General features: G+C 39.8%; 1 protein-coding gene and 1 pseudogene across 1 annotated transcript in view; both read right to left on the reverse strand.

The window, feature by feature from the left end:
- The window catches only part of RNMT (RNA (guanine-7-) methyltransferase), a 74,233-nt gene that overhangs the window by 35,697 nt on the left and 16,474 nt on the right, over positions 1-22,062 (reverse strand). The window contains exons 4-6 of the mRNA XM_006876581.1: positions 5,687-5,802; positions 4,145-4,326; positions 2,370-2,534 (exon numbers count right to left, since the gene is read on the reverse strand). Coding sequence (XP_006876643.1) covers positions 2,370-2,534; positions 4,145-4,326; positions 5,687-5,802 — 463 coding nt within the window. The remainder of the gene's footprint in view (positions 1-2,369; positions 2,535-4,144; positions 4,327-5,686; positions 5,803-22,062) is intronic.
- LOC102829428 lies at positions 9,461-10,772 on the reverse strand (annotated as a pseudogene).

Consider the following 22,062-nt stretch of genomic DNA (forward strand, 5'->3'; position numbering starts at 1 on the left):
TTCATGCCAGAAATCTGGCCGTTATCAGAATCACTGCCATCTATGCTCAATATATGACTAAATCTTCTCCATTTTATCCAAAACATACTTCAAACAGAACCACCTCCGAGGACCTTCATTTGTCTCCATCCTGCTTTAATTATCATTCCCACTCAGCTATACCAGCTCAGCTTCCTTGTTTCCATTCTTACACCTCAATTAATTTTAATTGCAGCCAGATTATGCTTTCAAAAAATACATACCTGGTCATGTCTCTTCCCTCCTAAGTTCTTTAACTGATTCTCCAGTGCATTTTGGACACAATTCAAAAGTCTTAACACAACCTCCAAGCATTTATTTACAGAAGAATATTGCCTCACCTTGAGCCATTAAGTCCCTCACTCCCTAAGGTTCAGTGACAAAGGCTTCCCTTCAGTTTCTTGAACCAACCAAGTGCTTTCCCACTTCAGGGCTTTTACACACATTGTACTTTGTGCCTAGAAGTTTTCCCTTCAGTCTTCAAATGGCCAATACCTATTCATCCTTTAGCTCTTGACTTAATATCACTTCTTTACAGGTATCTTCTTAATTCTGAATTATATTAGGTCTCCCTTTACACTCTTCCATCGTCCTATCCCACTGAATATGCAGAATATATGGAGTCCTGGTATGGCGCTGCAGGATAATGTGCTGGATTTCAAGGTCAGTTTGAACTGCAAGGTCATCAGTTCACACCCAAAAGCGGCTCCTCGGAATCCCTATACAGGGTTGCTATGAGTAGAAAATAACTCAATGGCACTTAACAGCAACATCATCACCATATATATGTAGACAAGAGGGAGCCGAGGGAGGGGTACAGGCAACAGGAAAAGGGGGAGAGGAAGAAAGTACAAAGAGAACAGAGAAAGTCTGACCAATTTCACTAGGTGTTGCCATAATAATACTTTTGTTCAGTTTCTTAATAAAATAGCAAAAGGGCATCTGAAGACTCCCTATGGGCTGATGTTGGTTGTATGCTGTGCAGTCAATTCCGACTCAAAGCAACTCTGTACAGGGTCTCCGGGGCTGTAAATCGTTACGGGAGTAGAAAGTCTAATTTTCTCCCATGAAGCGTCTGGTGCATTTGAACTACTGACATTGCAGTCAGCAGCCCAATGTATAACCTACTATGCTACCAGGGTTCCTCTAATAACTATTTATTGTTATTTATGTCTTCTCTAATAACTATTTAGTTAATGTGCTGAACTGCAAAGTTGATTTGAACCTCAAGGCGGTTCAAGCTTACTAGTCACTCCTAGGAAACCCTATACAGGGTCACTATGAGTCAGAACCAACTTGGCGGCACTTAACAACAACAAAACAACAAATAACTGTTTGAATAAATAATAATAAAAAATAATTTATATATCCAAAGTGATGACTTGTGGTTTCAAAATCTTAATCATCACTGATGGTGGTGGTGGTGGTGTGCCGTGGAGTCGGTTCTGACTCACAGTGATTCTGCAAGGCTTCCAAGGCTATAAATCTTTATGGGAACAGAAAGCCTCATCCTTCTCCCATAGAACGGCTAGTAGTTTCGAACTGCTGACCTTGAAGTTAGCAACACAACACACTACTAGAGCAGCAATTTAAACAGAAAAACCTGGTCATGTTTGCTTTGCATTAAAACAAAACTTTTATTTTAATTGTTTGCTATTTTTGGGTACACAAAAATCAGTAGTTTCATTAATCAAAACTCAAAAACCATCAGTCATATACTGAAAACACTGTCTAATTTCTTCTTTTATAAAATCAAAGAATTTTTTTCCAATTTCCAAAGAGTTTATTAATTTTAAGAATCAAAACCAAAATTCGATTTTAGCATTTATGTTTATAAATTTTCCACGGTCACTTAGTCATTTCCAAATCACAGTAATCCTACAGGACAGAGAAGTAGAGCTCCTTTAAGATTTCCAAGACTGTAAATCTTTACGGAAGCAGACAGCTTTAACTTTGTCCCACAGAGTGTTGTTGGTAGGTTTGAACCACTGACCTGGCTGTTAGTAGTTTAATCTTAAACCACTTCACTACAAGGGCTCCAATGCCAAATTACAGTGCCCTTTAATTTTCTTATATTACTGCACAAAAGGTTTAATACTGTAAAATGCCTAAAAATCTTATACCCATAATTTTACAAGCTGGTTTAGTCAGAATTCAAAACTTACCAGCCAAAAAATAAGCACACATAAAGCTGTATTTTCTCATTTAAAATAAAAAATAAAAGATTTTTTAAAAAGTAGTACATCAAGATCAGTAATGGTCTATGGTTAAGTTTACTGTCATAATCTCCATACCAGGGAAATTTCATGACCAAAAAAAGAGAATAGCAACAGATTAAATGACATTCTTACTCATTTAGCAATGGAAAATAGACCAAGAATTCAGGAACATCCACAACACCTTCCAAGTTGAAATCATATTTGCAGCCATATAAAGGATAATCTCCTTTCTTCTGAAATTTCACAGTATATATTTCATTTCCAAATGATTCTGTTTCTGAAGATTCAAGGCGTTTTCTGTAAGGATTGAGTCCCCGTACCACAAAAATAAAAAGATTAAAATTGTTATTAGTTAAGACTGCTGCATAAACTTTTTTTGATCTGATTATGCATGTGTAAAAAACTACATTATGAAATAAAAAATACCTTTGATTATTTTCTCAATTGGATTTGAGCTTTTAAGAGATAATATAATTAAAGACCATTAATTGTCTTAGCAATAAAATTAGACTGGAAGTAATTACAGCATCCCGACAGAGGGTTCAAGCTGACCTGCAGTTTGTCTCTGTTAACATCTACCCTGATATCACATCAATCTCCAGCTTACATTGTTGAGTTCTAACGTTCACCTACAAATGTATCTTGTGAACTTAGATTTTCAATATTTACTTAGATTATTAGCACATATTTAACTCTAAACACATAAGTCATTCAACAGACAGCCATACATTAATTCAATCATACGAACTTAACTAGTCTAACTAGTCAAATGGAGTCCTGGTGTGGTGCTGTGGGTTCATGTGCTAGACTGAAAGGTCAGTCTGCATAACAAGGGTGGTGGTTCAAGCACACCAGCTGCTCCTTGGAAACCTTACACAGGGTCTCTATGAGTCGGTACAGACTCCACAGCACGTAACAACAACAATAACTGATTTAATTGGGAAAGAGACCTCATAGTGCATTGGTTAAGCAGCTAAAATAAAAGATGATCATTCAAATCTACCCAGCAGCATGGCAAAAGAAAAGACTTGGTGACATGCTGATGTAAAGATTACAGCTTAAGAAACACTATTTAACAGTTCTACTCTATCTTTTGGGACTCCCACTGGACTGTGAATCACAAGGTCGGCAGTTCAAACACACCAACTACCCCCTTGGAAACCTTATACAGAGTCACTATGAGTTAGAACCAACTTGACGGCAATTAACAACAGCAACTCTATCTTACATGGTTGCTGAGTTAAAATCAACTTGAGGGCACAGTACAGCAGCAACAACTGGTGTGGTGTAAATGAGAGAAACAAATGCTGTATTTAAAAACTTCTGATGAGAAATGATGACTGTCTGCCAATAAAAATTTACTACTTTAAATTTAATATCACATGCATTATAAACCCTAATTCTGACACCTATCTGCAACTATTAAATAAAAACTGGTAGCGTAGTGGTTACGAATTGGACTGCTAACCTCAAGGTTGGCAGTTTGAAACTATCAGCTGTTCCACGGGATAAAGATGAGGCTTTCTGCTCCCGTAAAGACTTACAGCCTCAGAAACCCTGTACAGGGTCGCTATGAGTCGGAACTGATCCCACGGTACTTAACAACAACAACAACAGTACCATATATTTTTTAAGCCATGATATATTTAAAGGGAACACAAGTGGCTCTGTAGGACAAGCACTGGACTGCAAACAGCCATGCATTAATTCAACCATACAAAGTTAACTAGGTCACACGGTCAGAAGTTTGAGTCCACCAACCACACCCCGTAGAAGGGAGATGAGGTTTTCTGCTCCCACAAAGATTTACATCTTGGAAACCCTATACAAGGTCACTATGGGTTGGAACCGACTCAATGGCACTTAACAACCACAATAACAAAAATAATATATTTAAAAGTACTTACATTAGCTCAAAGCTATTGGGAGTGGTACCAATAAAATAGCCACCAGGGCTAAGTCTCTCACAAGCATTTCTAAGCATTTTGTCAGCCTGCTCATAGGACTCAAATGAGTAATGACAGACAAACTGACAACTGCAAATGTCAAAGTACATTTCTGGATCATGGAATTTGTCAATCAAAAGTTCCTGAAACAAATTAAAATGAGTTAAGATTTTAAAGTAACCACAATACAGATAAAATCTGTTCAGTTAAATTTATCTCTAGAATTTAGAGATCTTATGAACAAAGTAGACATGTAACTTAACTGAAAAGTTGGCAATTTGAAAACATGTAGCAGCTCCATGGGATAGAAAAACAGATAATCTGCTCCCGTACAGATAATAGTTTAGAAAATCCTATGAAGCAGTGCTTCTCTGCCATATTGGACCATTATAAGTCAAAAAATCAACTCAACAGGAGCCTAACCACAAATAAATCCTCTGACTAACCTATTCTTTCCCTCACATTAATTCTATTTAATAAGTGCCATATGAAATCATCCTCTTTCTCTGGTTCAGTAGTTTGACTGCTAAATATATAGAAACTTTATAAATTAATGATTCTAAAGTCATGTTAAAAAACGTAGCAACCAAATGTAACATTGGTTCATCCTTCCAGTTGACCTCACTCTGACAGCTAAAGAAAATTTTTTTAGCAATACTTTGGGGTAAAAACACAACAAAAAAGACTGATTTTTGGTATTTAAAAAAATGCAAAAATGTTTTAAAGAGTTCCAATTTTCTAGCAGCTGGACTCCTGGTATGGTGCTGTAGGATCAGCATAAGACTGCAAACCACAAGGTCGGCAGGTCAAACCCACCAGCTGCTCCTTGGAGATACTATATAGGGTTGCTATGAGTCGGAATCAACTAGACGGCACTTAACAACAACAACAAGCAGTATGCTACCATCTTTCTTTCTTACTTTCAAAACCACAAACACAATGTATATGATTAAATACTTTTAGTACTTAATCAGACAAGTGCCCCTGCAGGTTTTAAACTTCATAGTTGCTAAACGATTCAAAAATAGCTAGGTGGTGGAAAACAACAGATTCTGATATGTTGTCAAAGTCTCCTAATACATTTTAAGATGAACAAAGTATACTGTAAGGTCAGTTATATTTCAAAATACTAAAAAATTAAAACAGAAAAGTAGCTATGACTTCAGAAGTTCATATTATTAAAAGAAAAAGAGTCTTACAGTAGTGAGTTCTGTTGTGGCACTGTGGGGGCAATGTGCTAGACTGCAAAGTTGGTTTGATCAGCAAGGTTCAAGCTCACCAGTTGCTCCTTAGAAACCCTACACAGGGTCAGTATGGGTCAGAATCAACGCGATGGCATTAACAACAACCACCATAATAGAATATCTTGTTGAAACTAAATACACATGTCCTAGGATTTATGTCTCAAAGGACATGAAACCAATGAGTTGATTTTTAAAATAAATCATTTACTCATTGCAAAAAATAGACAAACTAAATAAAAAAAACCTCAAAAAACTGTACCTTTGAGCAATCAGCAGTTATAAATTCTGCACTAAAAATATATTCATTATCACGACAGCGATGTTTCATGTCTTCATACCGCTGCTGGCACTGTTGGACAGAAACACTCGCAATATCTAGAGAGGGAAGACAGGGACTATTAACACATACCCAAACACTAAGAAGTGACAAAATGCAAATGCAAGAATTACAACAATCCAGAAATTCACACTAAGGAAAATTTCTATATCTTTTAAAATAAAAGAGAAAAGAAGCTATTATTCCAATGTAAATTCTGTATTCATTTTCAAAAAGAACTAAAGGCTTTTTCAGTAGGCACTGATAACTGAAAAGTCCTACCATATTTTTCAATGCTTACTCTAAGTCAAAACCAGAAAACTTGAATTCAAATTTGAAATATAAAACCTAACACTGTATATTCTTTTGGAATTCTCAGATTTCTAACACGTATATTCATAATTCAGACAATACTTGTGGTTCTTGTTAGTTGCCATCAGATAAGCTATAACTCTAAGTAACCCCTGTGAAAAAGAGAACAAAACACTGTCTGGTCTTGAACCATCTTTATGGTCACTGGTGCGGTTTGAGTCCATTGTTGCAGCCACTGTGCCAATCCATCTCATAAGGAAGATTTCCTTTGCCTTTGCTCACCTATTCTACTTTACTTAGCATAATGTTCTTTTAAAGTAAGCCATTTGAAGTCTTGAAAAATATTCCATTATCCATAGGTTTTTTTCACTGGCTCATTTTTGGAAATAGATCACAAGGTTTTTCTTTCTAGTCCGTTTCAGTCTGATTATTCCACTAAAACCTGTCAACTATGAGTGACTCAGCTGGTGTCTGAAATACTGGCAGCATCATCAGAGTACCATGAAAATAAACTGACAGACAACTGGTGAAAGTCATGCATGTTAATTAAAGTACAAGCACAAAAGGCTAAAAAATAAAAACAAATTCATTGAGAATAACTGAATACAATACTTAGTCATATTTTGTTTGTTTAATTTTAAAAAGATACAAAATTTACCAAAACCTGGAATAATAGTCTCTATTAAGGAGAACAACAGTCAAGAAAATGAAAATATCACCTCAAATAATCGGTAAATTGTTATTGTTAAGTGCAATTGAGTCGGTTCTGACCCACAGCAAGCCTAAATAGAGTTTCCTAGGAGTGGCTGGTAAGCTTAAGATGCCGACCTTGCGGCTCACACGGACTTTGCAGTCCCGGACATTAGCCCACAGTGCCACACCACGATTCTAGACACATTTACATCCAATTTTTAATTATTGCATACTTGCTATTTAAATAAACTATTATTATGGAGTGTAAATGTTAAAAACAAAACAATACTCATTGCCACTGAGTTAATTCCAACTCTTGGTGCTCACATGTATTACAAAGCAGAACTGCTGAAATGCTATATAGGGTTTTCTTGACGGCAATTTTTACAAAAGCAGATTGCCAGATCTCTCTGTCAGGTGGATTCAAACTGTTAACCTTTTAGTGAGTGGCAGTGGTGGTGGTGGTATGTGCCCTGGAGTTGGTTCCAACTCATAGCAACCATGTATGCGGTTTCTGAGGCTGTAAATCTTTACAGGAACAGAAAGCCTCACCTTTCTCCTGAGAAACTGCTGGTAATTTCAAACTGCTGATCTTGAGATTAGCAGTCTGACTAGTAACCACTATGTTACCAGAGATCCTATTTAGTGAATTGTTGTTGTTGTTAAGTGCTGTCTAGTCGGTTCCGATCCATAGGGTATAGGGTTTTCAAGGAGTGTCTAGTAGGCTTGAACCATCAATCTTGTGGTTCAAACTGACTTTGTAGTCCAGCGCCTTAACCCACAGCGCCATACCAGGACTCCAGTTTAATGGGTGGTGGTGGTGTGCCGAGGAGTTGGTTCCGACTCATTGCGACCCTGCATAGGGTTTCTGAGGCTGTAAATCTTTACAGGAGCAGAAAGCCTCATCTTTCTCCTGTGGAACTGCTGGTAGTTTCAAATTACTGACCTTGAGGTTGGCAGCCCAACTCGTAACCACTACGTTTTGTTGTTGTTAAGTACTGTGTTGTTAAGTACTGTTCTGACTGGGTTTCCGAAGCTGTAACTCTTTCTCCCATGGAACCGTTTGTAGTTTTGAGCTGCTGTCACTGAGACTGGTAGCTCAACTCGTAACCACTATGCTACCAGAGCTCCTTACTGCTAGTTGAGTCTAAATCATTCACACCACCAAAGGAATGATCAACTTCTACTCCATTTTAAAATGTAATACTAACAGATGGGCTTAATTCATATATTTCCTTTATCTCCAATTTCCTCTATTATGTTTAACTTTGTTTTTGAACTTTTTATTTTGAATTGAGTCAAGGTTTACAGAGCAGATCATCAATTTTACATTCAACAAGCCACATGCTTTGTTTCATCTCAATGTTTGCAAATCCCTTTCATGTAACAACAGTAATCCCATTTCCTCCCTGTGATTCCTGTTTCCATTCCAATCTTCTTCCCAATTCCTTTGAACCTTATCCAAATGTAAATATTGCCCTTTTGATCTTGAATGGTTAACCATTCCATGGTGAGTATATTTCACTAGCGTTGTTCTCACCTTATGCCTATCCACCTCCACCGCTTGGTTGGAAATTGGGCCATGAGGCTGTTTCATTCCAGACCTGAAGAATAGTCAAGGCCCATAGCCTCCAGTAAGCATAGTCTTTTTATAGTTTTGAGTTTGTCCGACAATTTCTCCCACTTGATCTGGGACCTTCTAATGTGATTCCTTTCAGAGCAGTTGGTAGTGGTAGCCAGGTACCATCTGGTCTCAGAGTCGTGAAGAGTGATATTTATGTGGCTCATTGGTCCACTGGACTAATTTTCAGCACTCTTAGTTCTTCCACACATGGAGAGACCTTAAGATACCTGTTTATGAGCTTTTAAGATCCCAGTTGGAGTCCTGCTGTGGTGCTGTGGGCCAAGGCGTCAGACTGCAAAATCGTTTGAACTGCAAGGGGTTCAAGCTCACCAGCTGCTCCTTGGGACCCCTATACAGGGTTGCTATGGGTTGGAATCGACTCGATGGCACTTTACAACAACAAGATCCCAGTTGCTACTCACCAAATTAGGACAACGAGCATTGTCTTTGTGGACTATATGTTTTATTAATGTTGTTTAGTATCATCAAGTCTGTTCTTGACACAGCGACCCTGGTATAGGTTTCCAAGGAGTGGCTGGTGGGTTTGAACCACCAACCTTGCTGTTAGCAGTCAAGTGCTTATTTCACAACACCACTCCAGCTTTTTTTTTTTTTTTCCACTCTACAGAGTTTATTGGGTTTATAACTGGACAAAGTCACACATGTACAAAATGAAGCTCACACTATCCCAAAGTAGAGTAGGGACTGAGGGCTGGGGATCCTTTACTGGCCTTTGGGGAAGCTCCGAGGTGAAAGGCAGCCAACCCTACCACTCCAGAGAGATGTGGCCACAGGCACAGGATGAGAGGGGGCCCACCTGGCTTTGGTCACAGAACTCATGCCTGGCACAGGGCCAGTACAGACATGGAGGAGCAGGAGCACCAGAACCTCCCCTGCCCAGGGAGTCCAGGGACTGCTCCACCAGTCCTGCTCGCAGTGGGGTTGGTCAAGATCTAAGACTTAGGAACTGGTGCAAAGGGAAGGCAGCAAAGCAGGAGAGGGGAGGAGACACTGATGTGTGGTAGCTGGGGGCACCTGGGCCTGTGGAGAGGGTGGCTGGGGGAGGTGGGCTAGCTGCCACTGGGTAGCTAGCAGCGGGTCTCATAAATGCCACTGTGGCCAATGTAGCGCACCCATTTGATGACGTCATGGTCGCTGTAGTTCAGCTTCAGCTCAAACACCTTCAAGTAGCGCACCTTAAGGCCAGAAGGCGCTAATGGCACCTCGAAGTTCATGGAAATGGGGGGTCGAGCCCATTTCTTCTTGTCGTTGGTGGGCAGAAGCTCAATTTCTGCACCGATCTGCGATTCCTTCATGCCTGCCATTCGCTTGATCTTCCAGACGATGGCATTCTCACTGGCTTTGTACTTGGCCTTGCCCTTCATGCAAATCACCTGCACCCCGCTTGTGTTCAGGGGAGTCAGGATCCTCACCTCAATCTTTTGGGCTAGCAATGAGTGCTTAAAGTTGGACTTGATGACCACCTTGACCTCCAGCTTAGTGCGCCCCACTTCCCGCACCAGTGGGATCACGCGGAAAGGAAGGATGATGTCCTTGGTGGTGCGGTACCTCATGAGCTCAAATTCTCCCATCAGGAGGGATGAAGCTGATGCTGCGTTTAGAGTCAAACTTGCTGAGTCGAACACACTGGTGAAAGGTGCAGTCATCGATGGCAACTGATTGCTTCCCGCTCTTGCTTGTCTCATCAGCTGTGCCCTTGCCCTGCTTCTCAATGACAATCTTGTCATTCATCCCAAACTTACACTCAGGCATGCCACTCAGGTAGCTCTTCATCACCACCCGGCCTGACACATGGGCGCTCAGCACCTGTCCCTGTGGGGACATGAGCAGGTTCACACTCTCCAGCACATCCAGGAAGAGCTCATTCCGGCGATACTTGATGCCTTCTCGCCGCCAGCCAATCTGCCCTGTCACCTGGCTGGTGATCTGAGACTGCTCTTCTTTTGTCTGATGCTGACTCTTAATGCCCTGCTGAGTGATGAAGGTTTTCAGCACACCTGTCTCAGAGTTCTGTGGATAGCCAAAGTCCAGGATCTCATCCAGCAGTTCATATATGAGCACAAAATTGTTCTTGATGTTCTCTTCACTGATCTTGACAAAGTAAGCGGCCATTACGTCACACATTTTATAGAGGAATTAGAAGACCATGGCAGCGTTGACATTCTGCTTGGTGACAGCCGCCAGCCAGATGTTGGACCGCTTAACATGGAAGAAGCTGGTACGAGTGATGTTGGTGACGGGCCTGCGCACCTGCTGCCGGGCATGGATAACATTGACCCGAAAGGCATCCACTGCATTCCTCCCGATGTCATCTCGGTAAACCCGGGAGATGAGCACCTCCCCTTTGTGATTATAGATGAACAATCCTCCAATCATGGCGGCAGCTCAGTCTCCGCTGCCCATCGCTCTGAGAACAGACCTGGTGTCCGTGGCACCCGTCTCGGCCCGGCCACTCTCCCGATCCCAAGATGTCCACCCGCTCCCTGCTTGCCAGCCCGCTGCCTCAGCTTTCACCGCCCACTCCAGCTTTTTAAATAGACATTTTCAAATACACTTAAAAGTGAAAGAGTAGTACAATGAACAGGCCATGTACCCACCATTCATTATCACATTATCATGCCTCTACAACCATCATGATTCTGTCCCTTCATTTCTCCCCACAACTTTCTCCTTTTGCTTGGAATACAGCAAATCACAGATATCCTATCATTTCGAAACCTCAGTTGTTGTTCAGCATGTATGATGGGCTTCAAAAGTTCACGAAAAATTTGTTATCTTTCAGTTGTATTTCTTCATATACTTTCTGAAGTTCCCTCATATATTTAACAAATTAGAAAATATCACCGAGTATTTGGTGACCATAAATAATGGTTTGCCCAGAGTTGTGTCTTCCCAGCACAGTCCTAGAATACATTTGGTGCCTCAGAGTTTTGTCTATTAAGAGTTCTTATCCCAGAAAAAATAACCATTTGGATTAAAAAGATTGAATGACTATATGGCCATTCTACTTGACACCCAATTCATGTTCAGTTTTTACCAATTATCTAAATACCAAACTGTTGCAATGCTTATATATGAACAAGGATACAAAAAGATATACCACTGCATTTTGTTGTTAATATCTCTTAAGTAATTAATGATGTTAAAGAAATGAGATCACCTGTCCTACAGAATTGCATACATTTTAGATTTGAGTGAATGTATCCCTTTGTTCTGTTCAAATAATTGCTTCTTGGTCTATTTAAGGGTTCTTCATAAGCACAATTAAGAAATCTGGAATACCCATTAGTCACAAAGTTATCCATAGTTTGTTATGAACCACATATTTGAATGCACAAGTTAAAATCTTACTGGTATTCTCTGCTTTCAGTCAAAATCTTTCTGAAGTCAACAATGATATCCCTAGTTCTACATGTCCTCTAAAACCAGCTTGAATTTCTGGAAGCTGCCAATGTACTGTTGCAACTGTTTTTGCATTATATTCAGCAAAATTTCATTTGCATGTGATATTGTTAGTTTGATGATTTCCAAATTCCTTTAGGTCACCTTTCTTTGGAATGGGCACCAATATAGATGTCTCCCAATTAGTTGGCCTGGTAGCTGTTTTCTAAGTTTCCTGGTATAAACAAGTGCGCACCTCCAGTGATGTATCAGTTTATTGACACATTTTAATTGCTACTACATCAACTCTTGGAGCCTTGTTTCTCTCCAATGCCTTCAGTACAACCTGGATTTCTTCAATATCATCAGTTCTTGATCACATGCTACCTTTTGAAATGGCTGAAAATCGACCAATTCTTTTTGGTACAGTGACTCTGTGTATTTTTTCCATCTTTTGATGCTTTCTGCATCAGTCAATATTTGCACATTGTTGTTGTTGAGTGCCATTGATTTGGTTCTGACTTGTAGTGACCCTGTATATGGTTTCCAAGAGCAGCTGGTGGGTTTGAACCAGCGACTCTGCAGTGAGAAGTCCAGTGCTTACCCTACAGCATCACTCCATTTTATCCAAAGAGTCCTTCAATATTACAACTCAAAGCTTGAATTTTTTCTTCAGTTCTTTCAGGTTGAGAAATATTGGTTGGACCTGTTCATCACTTTTATTTTTCCAACTCCAAGTCTTGGCACATTTTATTACCATACTTTACTTTGTCTTCACAAGTTGTTCTTTAAAATTCTGTTCAATTCTTTTACTTCATCATTTAGCTTGTCTAAATTCAAGAGAAAGGAGCCCTGGTAGTGTAGTGGATTATGAACTGGGCTGCTAACCAAAAAGGTCAGTAGTTCAAATCTACCAGTTGCTCCACGAGAGAAAGATGGGGCTCTCTGCTCCTGGAAAGTTTTACAGACTCTGAAACCCTATACAGAGTTACTATGAGTTGGAACTGCCTTAGTGGCACACAACCACCAGCACATTCAAGAACAAGTTTCAGAGTGTCTTCTGACATCCATTTTGTCTTTTCAATGATCTTTTGCCTTCTTCATGTATGATGTTCTTGGTATTATCCACAACTTTCTTGGTCTTCAGTCATTAGTGTCTAATGTATCAAATCTATTCTTGAGATGTCTCTAAATTCAGGTGGGATATATGCCAAGTCATGTTTGGTTTCCTGTGGAGTGTTTTAATTTTTCTCAGCTTCAGCCAGAACTTGCATAAGAGCAACTGATGGTCTGTTTCACAATTAGCCTCCGGCCTTGTTTTAGCCGACGATATTGAGCTTCTTGATTGTCTCTCCCCACAGATGCAGTCAATTTGACTCGTATGTATGCCATCTGTTGAGGTCCATGTGAATGCTTGCTGTCTATTGCAATGAAGTCACTGGTATTGCAAAATTCTTTCATACAATCTCCAGCATCATTTATATCACCAAAGCCCTATCTTCCAATAACTCATCCTTCCTCTTGGAGTCCTTGTATAGCACTGTAGAATAATAACTGGAACACACAGTTGGTTTGAACTGCAAGATCAGTGGTTCAAACTCACTGGTCAGTCCTCAGAAACCCTATAAAGGGCTGCCGATTCTGAATCAACTTGATGGCATTTAACAATCCTTCTTAGAGGAGTCCTGGTGTGGTGCTGCTGGATAATGTGTTGAACTGCAAGGTCAGTTTGATTACAAGATGGACAGTTCGAACTTACCAGCCGCTCCTCAGAAACCCTACACAGGGTTGCTATGAGTTGGAACCGACTCCATGAGACTTGACAACAATGACCTCCTCTTAGGTTTCTAACTTTTGCATTTCAATCACCAGTAATTAACAATGCATCTTGATTGCATGTTTGATCAATTTCAGACTGAATAATTGATGCAATTCTTCAATTTCGTCATTACTGACTTTAGTGGTTGGTGCATAAATGTGACTAACAGTGGTATTAACTGGTCTTTGTTGTTATTGTTGAACTACCAACTTGTAGATAGCCATCCAGAGCTTATCCCACACCAGTAGTCTAGTCTTCCTTGTAGATTTATGGATCTTATCCTATCACAGACAGCACTGTACTTCAAAATAGATTTAGAAATGCTCTTTTTGACAATGACTTTTATGTCATTCCAATTCAATCTCTCATTCCCGGCATAGTAAATGATATGACTGTCTGATTCAGAATGGCCAATATGTGTCAATTTCAGCTCATTAACATGAGTCCCAGTGTGGTGTTGCAGGATAATACGCTAGACCAAAAGGTCAGTTTGAACTACAAGGTTGGTGGTTCAAACCCACCACTGCTCCTCAGAAACTCTATGCAGGGTTGGTATGGGTAAGAACCAACGCAATGGCACTTAACAACAATGGCACTCCTGGTATAGTGCTGTGGGATCAGCACTGGCCTGTGTACCACAAAGTTGGCAGTTCAAACCCATCAGACACTCCAAGGAAATTTTGTACAGTGTCTCTGTTGGAAATGACTTGACGGTACTTAACAACAATGATACTGTAGGATAAATTCTGGACTGGTACCTGCAAGTTGGCAGTTCAAACACATTGCTCCTTGGAAACCTTATGAAGGGTAGTTATGATACAAACTGGAATCCTGGTGTTGTGGGAAAATGCGATGGAATGTAAAGTTGTTTAAACCGCAAAGTCAGCAGTTCAAACTCACCAGCTGCTCCTCAGAAACCCTATACAGGGTTGCTATGAGTCAGAACCAACTTGACAGTACTTAACAATGAGACAGATCATCACTGGTCTGTCAGCTTGTCTCACTGTGAACAATGAGACAGATCATCACTGGTCTGTCAGCTTGTCTCACTGTGGTGTCTTGCCTGTTGCTGTGAGGCAGGAAGTTACGCCACTGGTATTATGAAAGGCAGCAGGTAGGACAGGTTTCAGCTGAGCTTCAAGACTAAGACAGACTCAAATGAAGGACTACTTCCTAACGTTTACTCACTAAAGCCTCATGCATAGCAGTGAAATACTGGCAGATAGTACTAGAATATTAAAACATAGTATCTTCCAGCACTTTATCTGACAATATTGTGATACTGAGTCCCTTAGGTCTGAAGGTACTCGAAATAAGACTGAGGAAGACCTGCCTCCTCAAAGTAAAGTTGATCAGGATGACACAAATGGGGTAAAGCTTTTGGGACCTTAATTTGCTGATGGTGCACAACTCAAAATGAGAAGAAACAGCTATAAATATTCCTTAATTGGAACATGGAATGAATCCAAGAAAAATGGAAGTTGTCAAAAATAAAATGGAAAGCAAAAACATTGATATCCTAGACATAAATGAGCTGAAATGACCCAGTAGTGGCCACTGTGAAACTGACAATCACATGATTTACTATGTTGTGAAGAGGAATGGCTCCGCAGCCATTATGAAAAAGAACATCTCAAGATCTATCTTAAAATGTTTATATGTCTAGAAGACCAATCAAAATCATTATTCAAATTTACACACAAACCACTAATGCCAGATATGAATTTGAAGAATTCTACCAACTTCTTCAGTCTGAGACTGATCAAACATGTCATCAAGATGTACTGATACTGGAAACTGCCCAGACCCAAAATGATGGGGGAACTATGATAGCATGGACAGATGGACTGGCTGGGGACACAGGACTCAGGGAGGGAGAGGAGCTGTTTCCTGACAGCCAGGGGTGGGGGGGTGGGCCTGTGGGGTATAAGCTTTGGTTATTTGATGATGCATGGAGGAGATTGTAATCATTGCAATGAAATGAAATGCGATAGGATGAATGTGAAGCTGAAGTGGGACAGAGGCAAATAATGATGTATGCAAAACCTTGGAACAACAGGGCTCTGGGATACAGAGATTGAGACATGGTTGGAATGGGGAAAAGGGGGGAATAATGTTAAGATGCTTGGCTGTCTGTTGGATCTTAGTTTCCCTGGCATACCACTATAAAATAGACACTGGAAGGGGAGAGAAAGGAATAGCCAGAAATACCACCATAGAAAGTGTGTAAGTCCGTCTTCTGCCTATAACTGATTGGAATACCTAAAATGGGGCTACAACGTGCCCAGCAAAGGAGGCTTCATGTGGAGCCTTTGTATTATGCAAGACCATAGGTGTATCTGAACCCCATCCAGAATCTTCTACTTGAAAGGACAAGTAGACCAGCCTGTAGTGGCCAGAAGAATGGAAGATACTTCCTGAAAGAAAGACTGACAGGAAAAATACAAAACAATATAGGCAAGCTGACTGATTACTACAAGAACAAACAAGTGGCTCACCCAGGAGACATCAAGGCAAGTGGTCGGGTCCTCCTCAGGGCAAACCCCCTTCTAAGACTAAGGCTCAATGGGAATGCATGCTCTGATTGATGACCACATTAGTCACTTATAAGGGGAAGTGATGGAAAACAACAATGAAGCTGCGAGCTCCTCTGCAAACAGAGAGGACAGGGATGGGCAATTTGAACATTGGCTATCCAGAATGGGGCGGGGGGGGAGGGCAAAGAGGCAAGGAGTGACTGGCTTACAAGCTTTCAAGAGGGAACCTAGATCCAGAGGGCGTGCAGCAAGGTAGAATCTCCACTGAGTAGTATCCATTCTGCCTAGTCAGGGCCAATGAAAGGAGATGTGGATGGTCTCTTGTGATACAATAGTGAATAATTGTTATCAGAACTGACTGTAAGGGCTGGAAATGTAAAGGTAGACGTTTTGGGGCAAAGGGAGGGGAGTGATTAACCTTGCAGTCTAGGAGCAGAGTCCCTGAGACCATCAAAGGAGAAAAGCAGGGAACAGAATCCTACCCAGAGAAGCAGTGATGCCAGGGATGGAGGCAGAGACAATGACATGGGGAGATGGAGCAGCTGAAGACTTTGGACTCGGAGAGAGAAAGGGGCGGTATGCGGACGATCGGGGGGCAGGCTTGCAGGGTATACCCTCTGGTTGATGACTGACACATGGAAGGGACTGTAACCATGGCAAGGAAACGATAAACGATGGGATCAACGTGAAGCTGATGTCCTCCCATGGAAACCATCACTTAATACACAAAAAAAAAAAGCCTTAAAAAAAAAAAAAAAGTTGTGATAATTACTGGTAATTGGAATGCAAAGATTGGAAACAAAGAGGAAGAATCAGTAGTTGGACTCCATGGATTTGGGGATAGGAATTATGCTGGCGATCAAATGACAGAATTTTGCAAGACCGATGACTCCTTCATTACAAACACATTTTTTTTTTTTTTCAAACACATTTTTTTAAACAACATAAAAGGTGATTATACTATGAACTTCTCCAGAAGGAACACACAGAAATTAAACTGACTACATTTGTGGAAAGAGACGGTGGAAAAGTTTATTATTATGAGCTAAAACAATGCCGGGGCAGACTGGAGCAGATCATCAACTGCTCATATGAGTTCAGGTTGAACCTGGAGAAAATTAAAACAAGTCATTGAAAGCCAAACTGTGATCCTGAATAAATCCCACATGAATTTAGTTATCATCTCAAGAACAGATTTGATGCATTAGACACTAATGACAGAAAACCACAAGAGTTGTAGAATGATATCAAGAACATCATATAGGAAGAAGGCAAAAGATCAATTAAGACAAGGCAGAAGAAAGGACCAAAATAGGTGTCAGAAGAGACTCTGAAACTTTGTCTCCAGCATAGAGATGCTAAAGCAAATGGAAGAAATGAAAAGGCAAAAGAGTTGGACTTAAAATTTCAAAGGGCAGCTTGAGGAGATTATATTATTATATATTATTATGAAATGTGCAAATACTATCTGGAGTTAGAAAACCAAAAGGGAAGAACACACTCAGTATTTCTCAAGCTGAAAAAACTGAGTAAAAAAACACTCAAGCCTCCACTTGCAATGAAGGATTAAATGGTCAACATTCAACCATTTCCAGAGGTAACAAATGATCTCTAATGGTACTGAAGGAAGAAGTCCAATGTACACTGAAGGTATTGTCAAAGATCAAGGCTCTGGGAATTGATGGAATACAAATTGAAATCTTTCAACAAACTGACTCAGCACTGGAGGAACTCTCTCATCTATGCCAAGAAATCTGGAAGAGAGCTATCTGGCCAACTGATTAGAAGAGATAAGTACTGTGCTCATTCCAAAGAGAGGTGACCGAAAGGAATGCAAAATCACTAGACAATATCATTAATATCACATGCAAATAAAATTGTTCTAAAAATAATTCAGAAACAGCTGCACAGTAAATTGACAGGGATATACCAGAAGATCCAGCCAGATTGAGATGAGGATATAGAATAAGAGATATCATTGCTGATGTAAAAGATGGATCTTGGCTGAAAGTAGTAATACCAGAAAGATTTTTATCTATGCATTATTGACTATGCAAAGGCTTTCAACTGTGTGCATCATGACAAGTTATGGACAATATTGTAGACAAGGAGTATTCCCAAACACTTAAATTTGCTCATGAGGCGCCTGTATATAGATTAAGAAGCAATCATTCTAATAGAACAAGGGAACAGCAAATTGTGTAAAATGAGGAAGCAGCAATCAAGAAATCAAATGGTATACTGCATTAAGCAGATTTGCTGCATAAGACCTCTTTAAACTGAAGAACAAAGATATCAGTTTGAGGACTAAAGTTCACCTCACCCAAGCTATGGTATTTTCAGTAGCCTCATATGCATGAATAACTTGGACAGTTAATAAGGAAGACCACAGAACTGATGTGGGTTTTGAGTGATGCAGGGTTAATGACAGACTAGGCAAAAAGGCTGAGCAGATAGCAGTCGGAAAAACACAGAAACCCAGGTGAAACAGATTCAAAGGGTAGTCCCAGAACTCTGAACATCAGGTAAAGTGAAAAGTAGGTAGTTTGAGTGATTACCAGGAATAAATTTGAAACAGAAACAAGGAAGGGGTGACTTAATTCAGGGAGGCTGGAGTGTTCTGCCACAACCATTTTGAACAGGAGTGAGTGGAAGAGGGATGAAAGAACACAACCAGTGCAGAAACCAGCCAGTGATCTGCAGAAACAAAGGTGAGAGTATTTTTTGCTTTTCTTTTCACATCTTGTCTTTTGCTTTGTCTACTCATCTACACTGTGGTGACCAGAAGGGAGGACTATATGAGTAGACATCCCTAGGAAAGGTCCTATGTAGCGCACACAAGGTTCTGTGAAGTGTGGAAAGATGGGCACTGATCTGCGTTGTGAGGGAGAAGAACTGCACCTTGTAGATCACTGGGAGCAGGAAGGAGACAGCAGGAAGAACTGCTCCACAAGTCTCTTCAAACGCTAATGTGGAAGCAAGCCACCATAAATTTACAAACATCAAAATACTACACAGCATTTTTTCAGAAAACAAATGCTGTAAAGCTATAAATCAACAACAAGAAGACCAAGGAAATAAACTAAAATACATGGAAACTGAATAACACCCTGCTGAAAAACGACTGTGTAATAGAAGAAGTAAGGGTGAATTCACAAAGTTCCTAGAAACTATTAAGAATGAAAACACAACATACCAAAAATCTTTGGAACAAAGAGAAAGTGGTGGTGAGAGGACAATTCATTGGGATAAATGTGCACATCCAATAAGAAGAAAGAATCAACATTAACACATTAACACAGCATCTCCAGCAATTAGAAACAGACCAACAGAGGGAAGCCACAGCCACCAAAAGAAAAGAAATAATAAAGATTAGAGCAGAAATGAATGATACAAAACCGAAAAACTATAGAAACAATCAACAAGACAAGAACCTGGTTCTTTGAAAGGATTAACAAAATTAACAAACCACTGGCAAACCTAACAAAAGAAAGAGGGAGAAGACACAAATAACACGAACATTAGAAACCATGTGGGTGATGTCACAATGGAACCAAAGGAAATCAAAAGGATAATAACAGAATACTACGAAGAGTTGTACTCCAACAAATTTGAAAACTTAGAAGAGCTGGATGTATTTTTAGAAAAACACAACATACTCAAACTTACACAGAGTGAAGTAGAAAACTTAAAATAGACTGATAGCAAAAGAAGAAATTGATCAGGTCATCAAAAAACTCCCAACCCAAAGAATTCCAGGCCCAGATGGCCTGACTGGTGAGTTCTACCAAACATTCAGGGAAGAGCTGTCACCAATTCTGCTCAAATTATTCCAGATTATAGAAGAGAATAGAAAATTTCCTAATATACTTCGTGAGGCAAGCATAACCCTCATACCAAAAGCAGGGAAGGACAGCACCAAGAAAGATAATTTACAAACCAATATCACTCATGAAAGGAGCTCTGGTAGTGTAGTGGTTACAAATCGGGTGGCGAACCTTAAGGTCAGCAGTTCAAAACTACCAGCTGCTCCATGGGAGAAAGAGGCTTTCTGCTCCTGTAAAGATTTATAGCCTTGGGTCACTATGGGTTGGAACTGACTCAACAGCACTTAACAATAACAACAACAACAATCACTCATGAACGAAGATGCAAAAATTGTCAACAAATAGCCAACAGAATCCAGCATCACATCAAAAAAATAATCCATCACAACCAAGTGGGATTCATATCAGGGATACAAAAATGGTTCAACATTAGAAAAGCAATCAACATAATCCACCATATAAATAAGAAAAAAGAAAATAATCACATGATCATCATTGATGCAAAACAAGCATTTGACAAAATCCAACATCCATTCCTGATAAAAACACTTAGAAAAGTAGGACTTAAAGGGAAATTCCTCAACATACTTAAAAGCATATATACAAAACCAACAGCCTACATTACTCTCAACAGAGAGAAACTGAAAGCCTTCCCTCTGCGAACAGGAAACAGACAAGGATACCCTTTGTCACGACTTCTATTCATATTGTGCTGGAAGTCTTAGCCAGAGCTATACAGCAGATAAAGAAATTAAAGGCATTCAAATTGGCAAAGAGGAAATAAAACTCTATTTGCAGATATGATCTTATACATAGAAACCCCCAAATACTCTGTAAAAAAGCTACTAGACCTCATTGGAAGATTCAGCAAAGTGGCAGGGTATAAGATCAGCATACAAAAATCAGTTGGATTCTTTTATACCAATAACAACAGTGCTAAAACGGATATTAGGAAAGCAATACCATTTACAATAGCCACCCAAAGGATGAAATATCTAGGAATAAATGTAACCAGAGAAACAAAGGACCTATACAAAGAAAACTACAAAACTCTACTACAACAAACCAAAAGAGACTTACAAAAGAGGGAAGGACAGCACCAAGAAGAATATACCATGCTCCTAAATAGGAAGACTTACCATTGTGAAAATGTCAATACTGCCAAAAGCAATTTGCACATATAATGCAATCCCTATCCAGATTCCAATGACATTCTTCAAAGAAATGGAAAAATCAGTTACAAATTTAAATGGAAAGGAAAGAGACCCAGGATAAGCAAAGCACTGCTTGAGAAGAAAAATAAGGTTGGAAACCTCTCACTTCCTGATTTCAAAATGTACTACACAGCTACAGTGGTCAAAACAGCATGGTAATGGTACAATGAAAGATACATTGATCAATGGACCAGAATCAAGAATCTAGATATTAGCCCATCTATATACAGCCAATGGATTTTCGACAAACTGCCTCCGTATATTGCACCATCTCTTTTGAACAGATGGTGCTGGCAGAACTGGAAAGCAATATGCAAAAGACTGAAACAAGATCTTTCCCTCACACCTTACACAAAAAGCAACTCATCATAGATTAAAGACCTAAATGTGAATCCCAGAATTATAAATGCCATCAAAAAGTAGGGACAAATGTGAGGGCTCTAAAATAGGGCATACACAGACTACCAAACATTGTGAAAATTACACAAACAAAAATAGACAAAACAGATGACTGGGACATACTAAAAATTAAAAACTATGTGCATCAAATGACTTCATCAAGAGAGTAAAAAGGGAACCCACAGAATGGGAAAAAAAACTTTTTCAACAACACATAGACAAGAGACTAATTTCTAAAATACATAGGAAACTACAACATTTCTACAAGAGAAAGACAAATAACCCATTTAAAAAATGGGCACAGGACATGAACAGACACTTCACCAAGGAGGAGATCAGATCAGGGCAGCCAACAAACATATGAAGAAATGTTCAAGATCACTAGCCACTGTTGTTGTTGTTGTCAGGTGCCATCGAGTTGGAACCGACTCATAGTGACCGCATGCACAGCAGAATGAAACAATGTCTGATCCTGGGCCAACCTCACTACCA

This window comes from Chrysochloris asiatica, unplaced genomic scaffold (assembly GCF_000296735.1).
Source record: "Chrysochloris asiatica unplaced genomic scaffold, ChrAsi1.0 scaffold00392, whole genome shotgun sequence".
NCBI lineage: Eukaryota > Metazoa > Chordata > Mammalia > Afrosoricida > Chrysochloridae > Chrysochloris > Chrysochloris asiatica.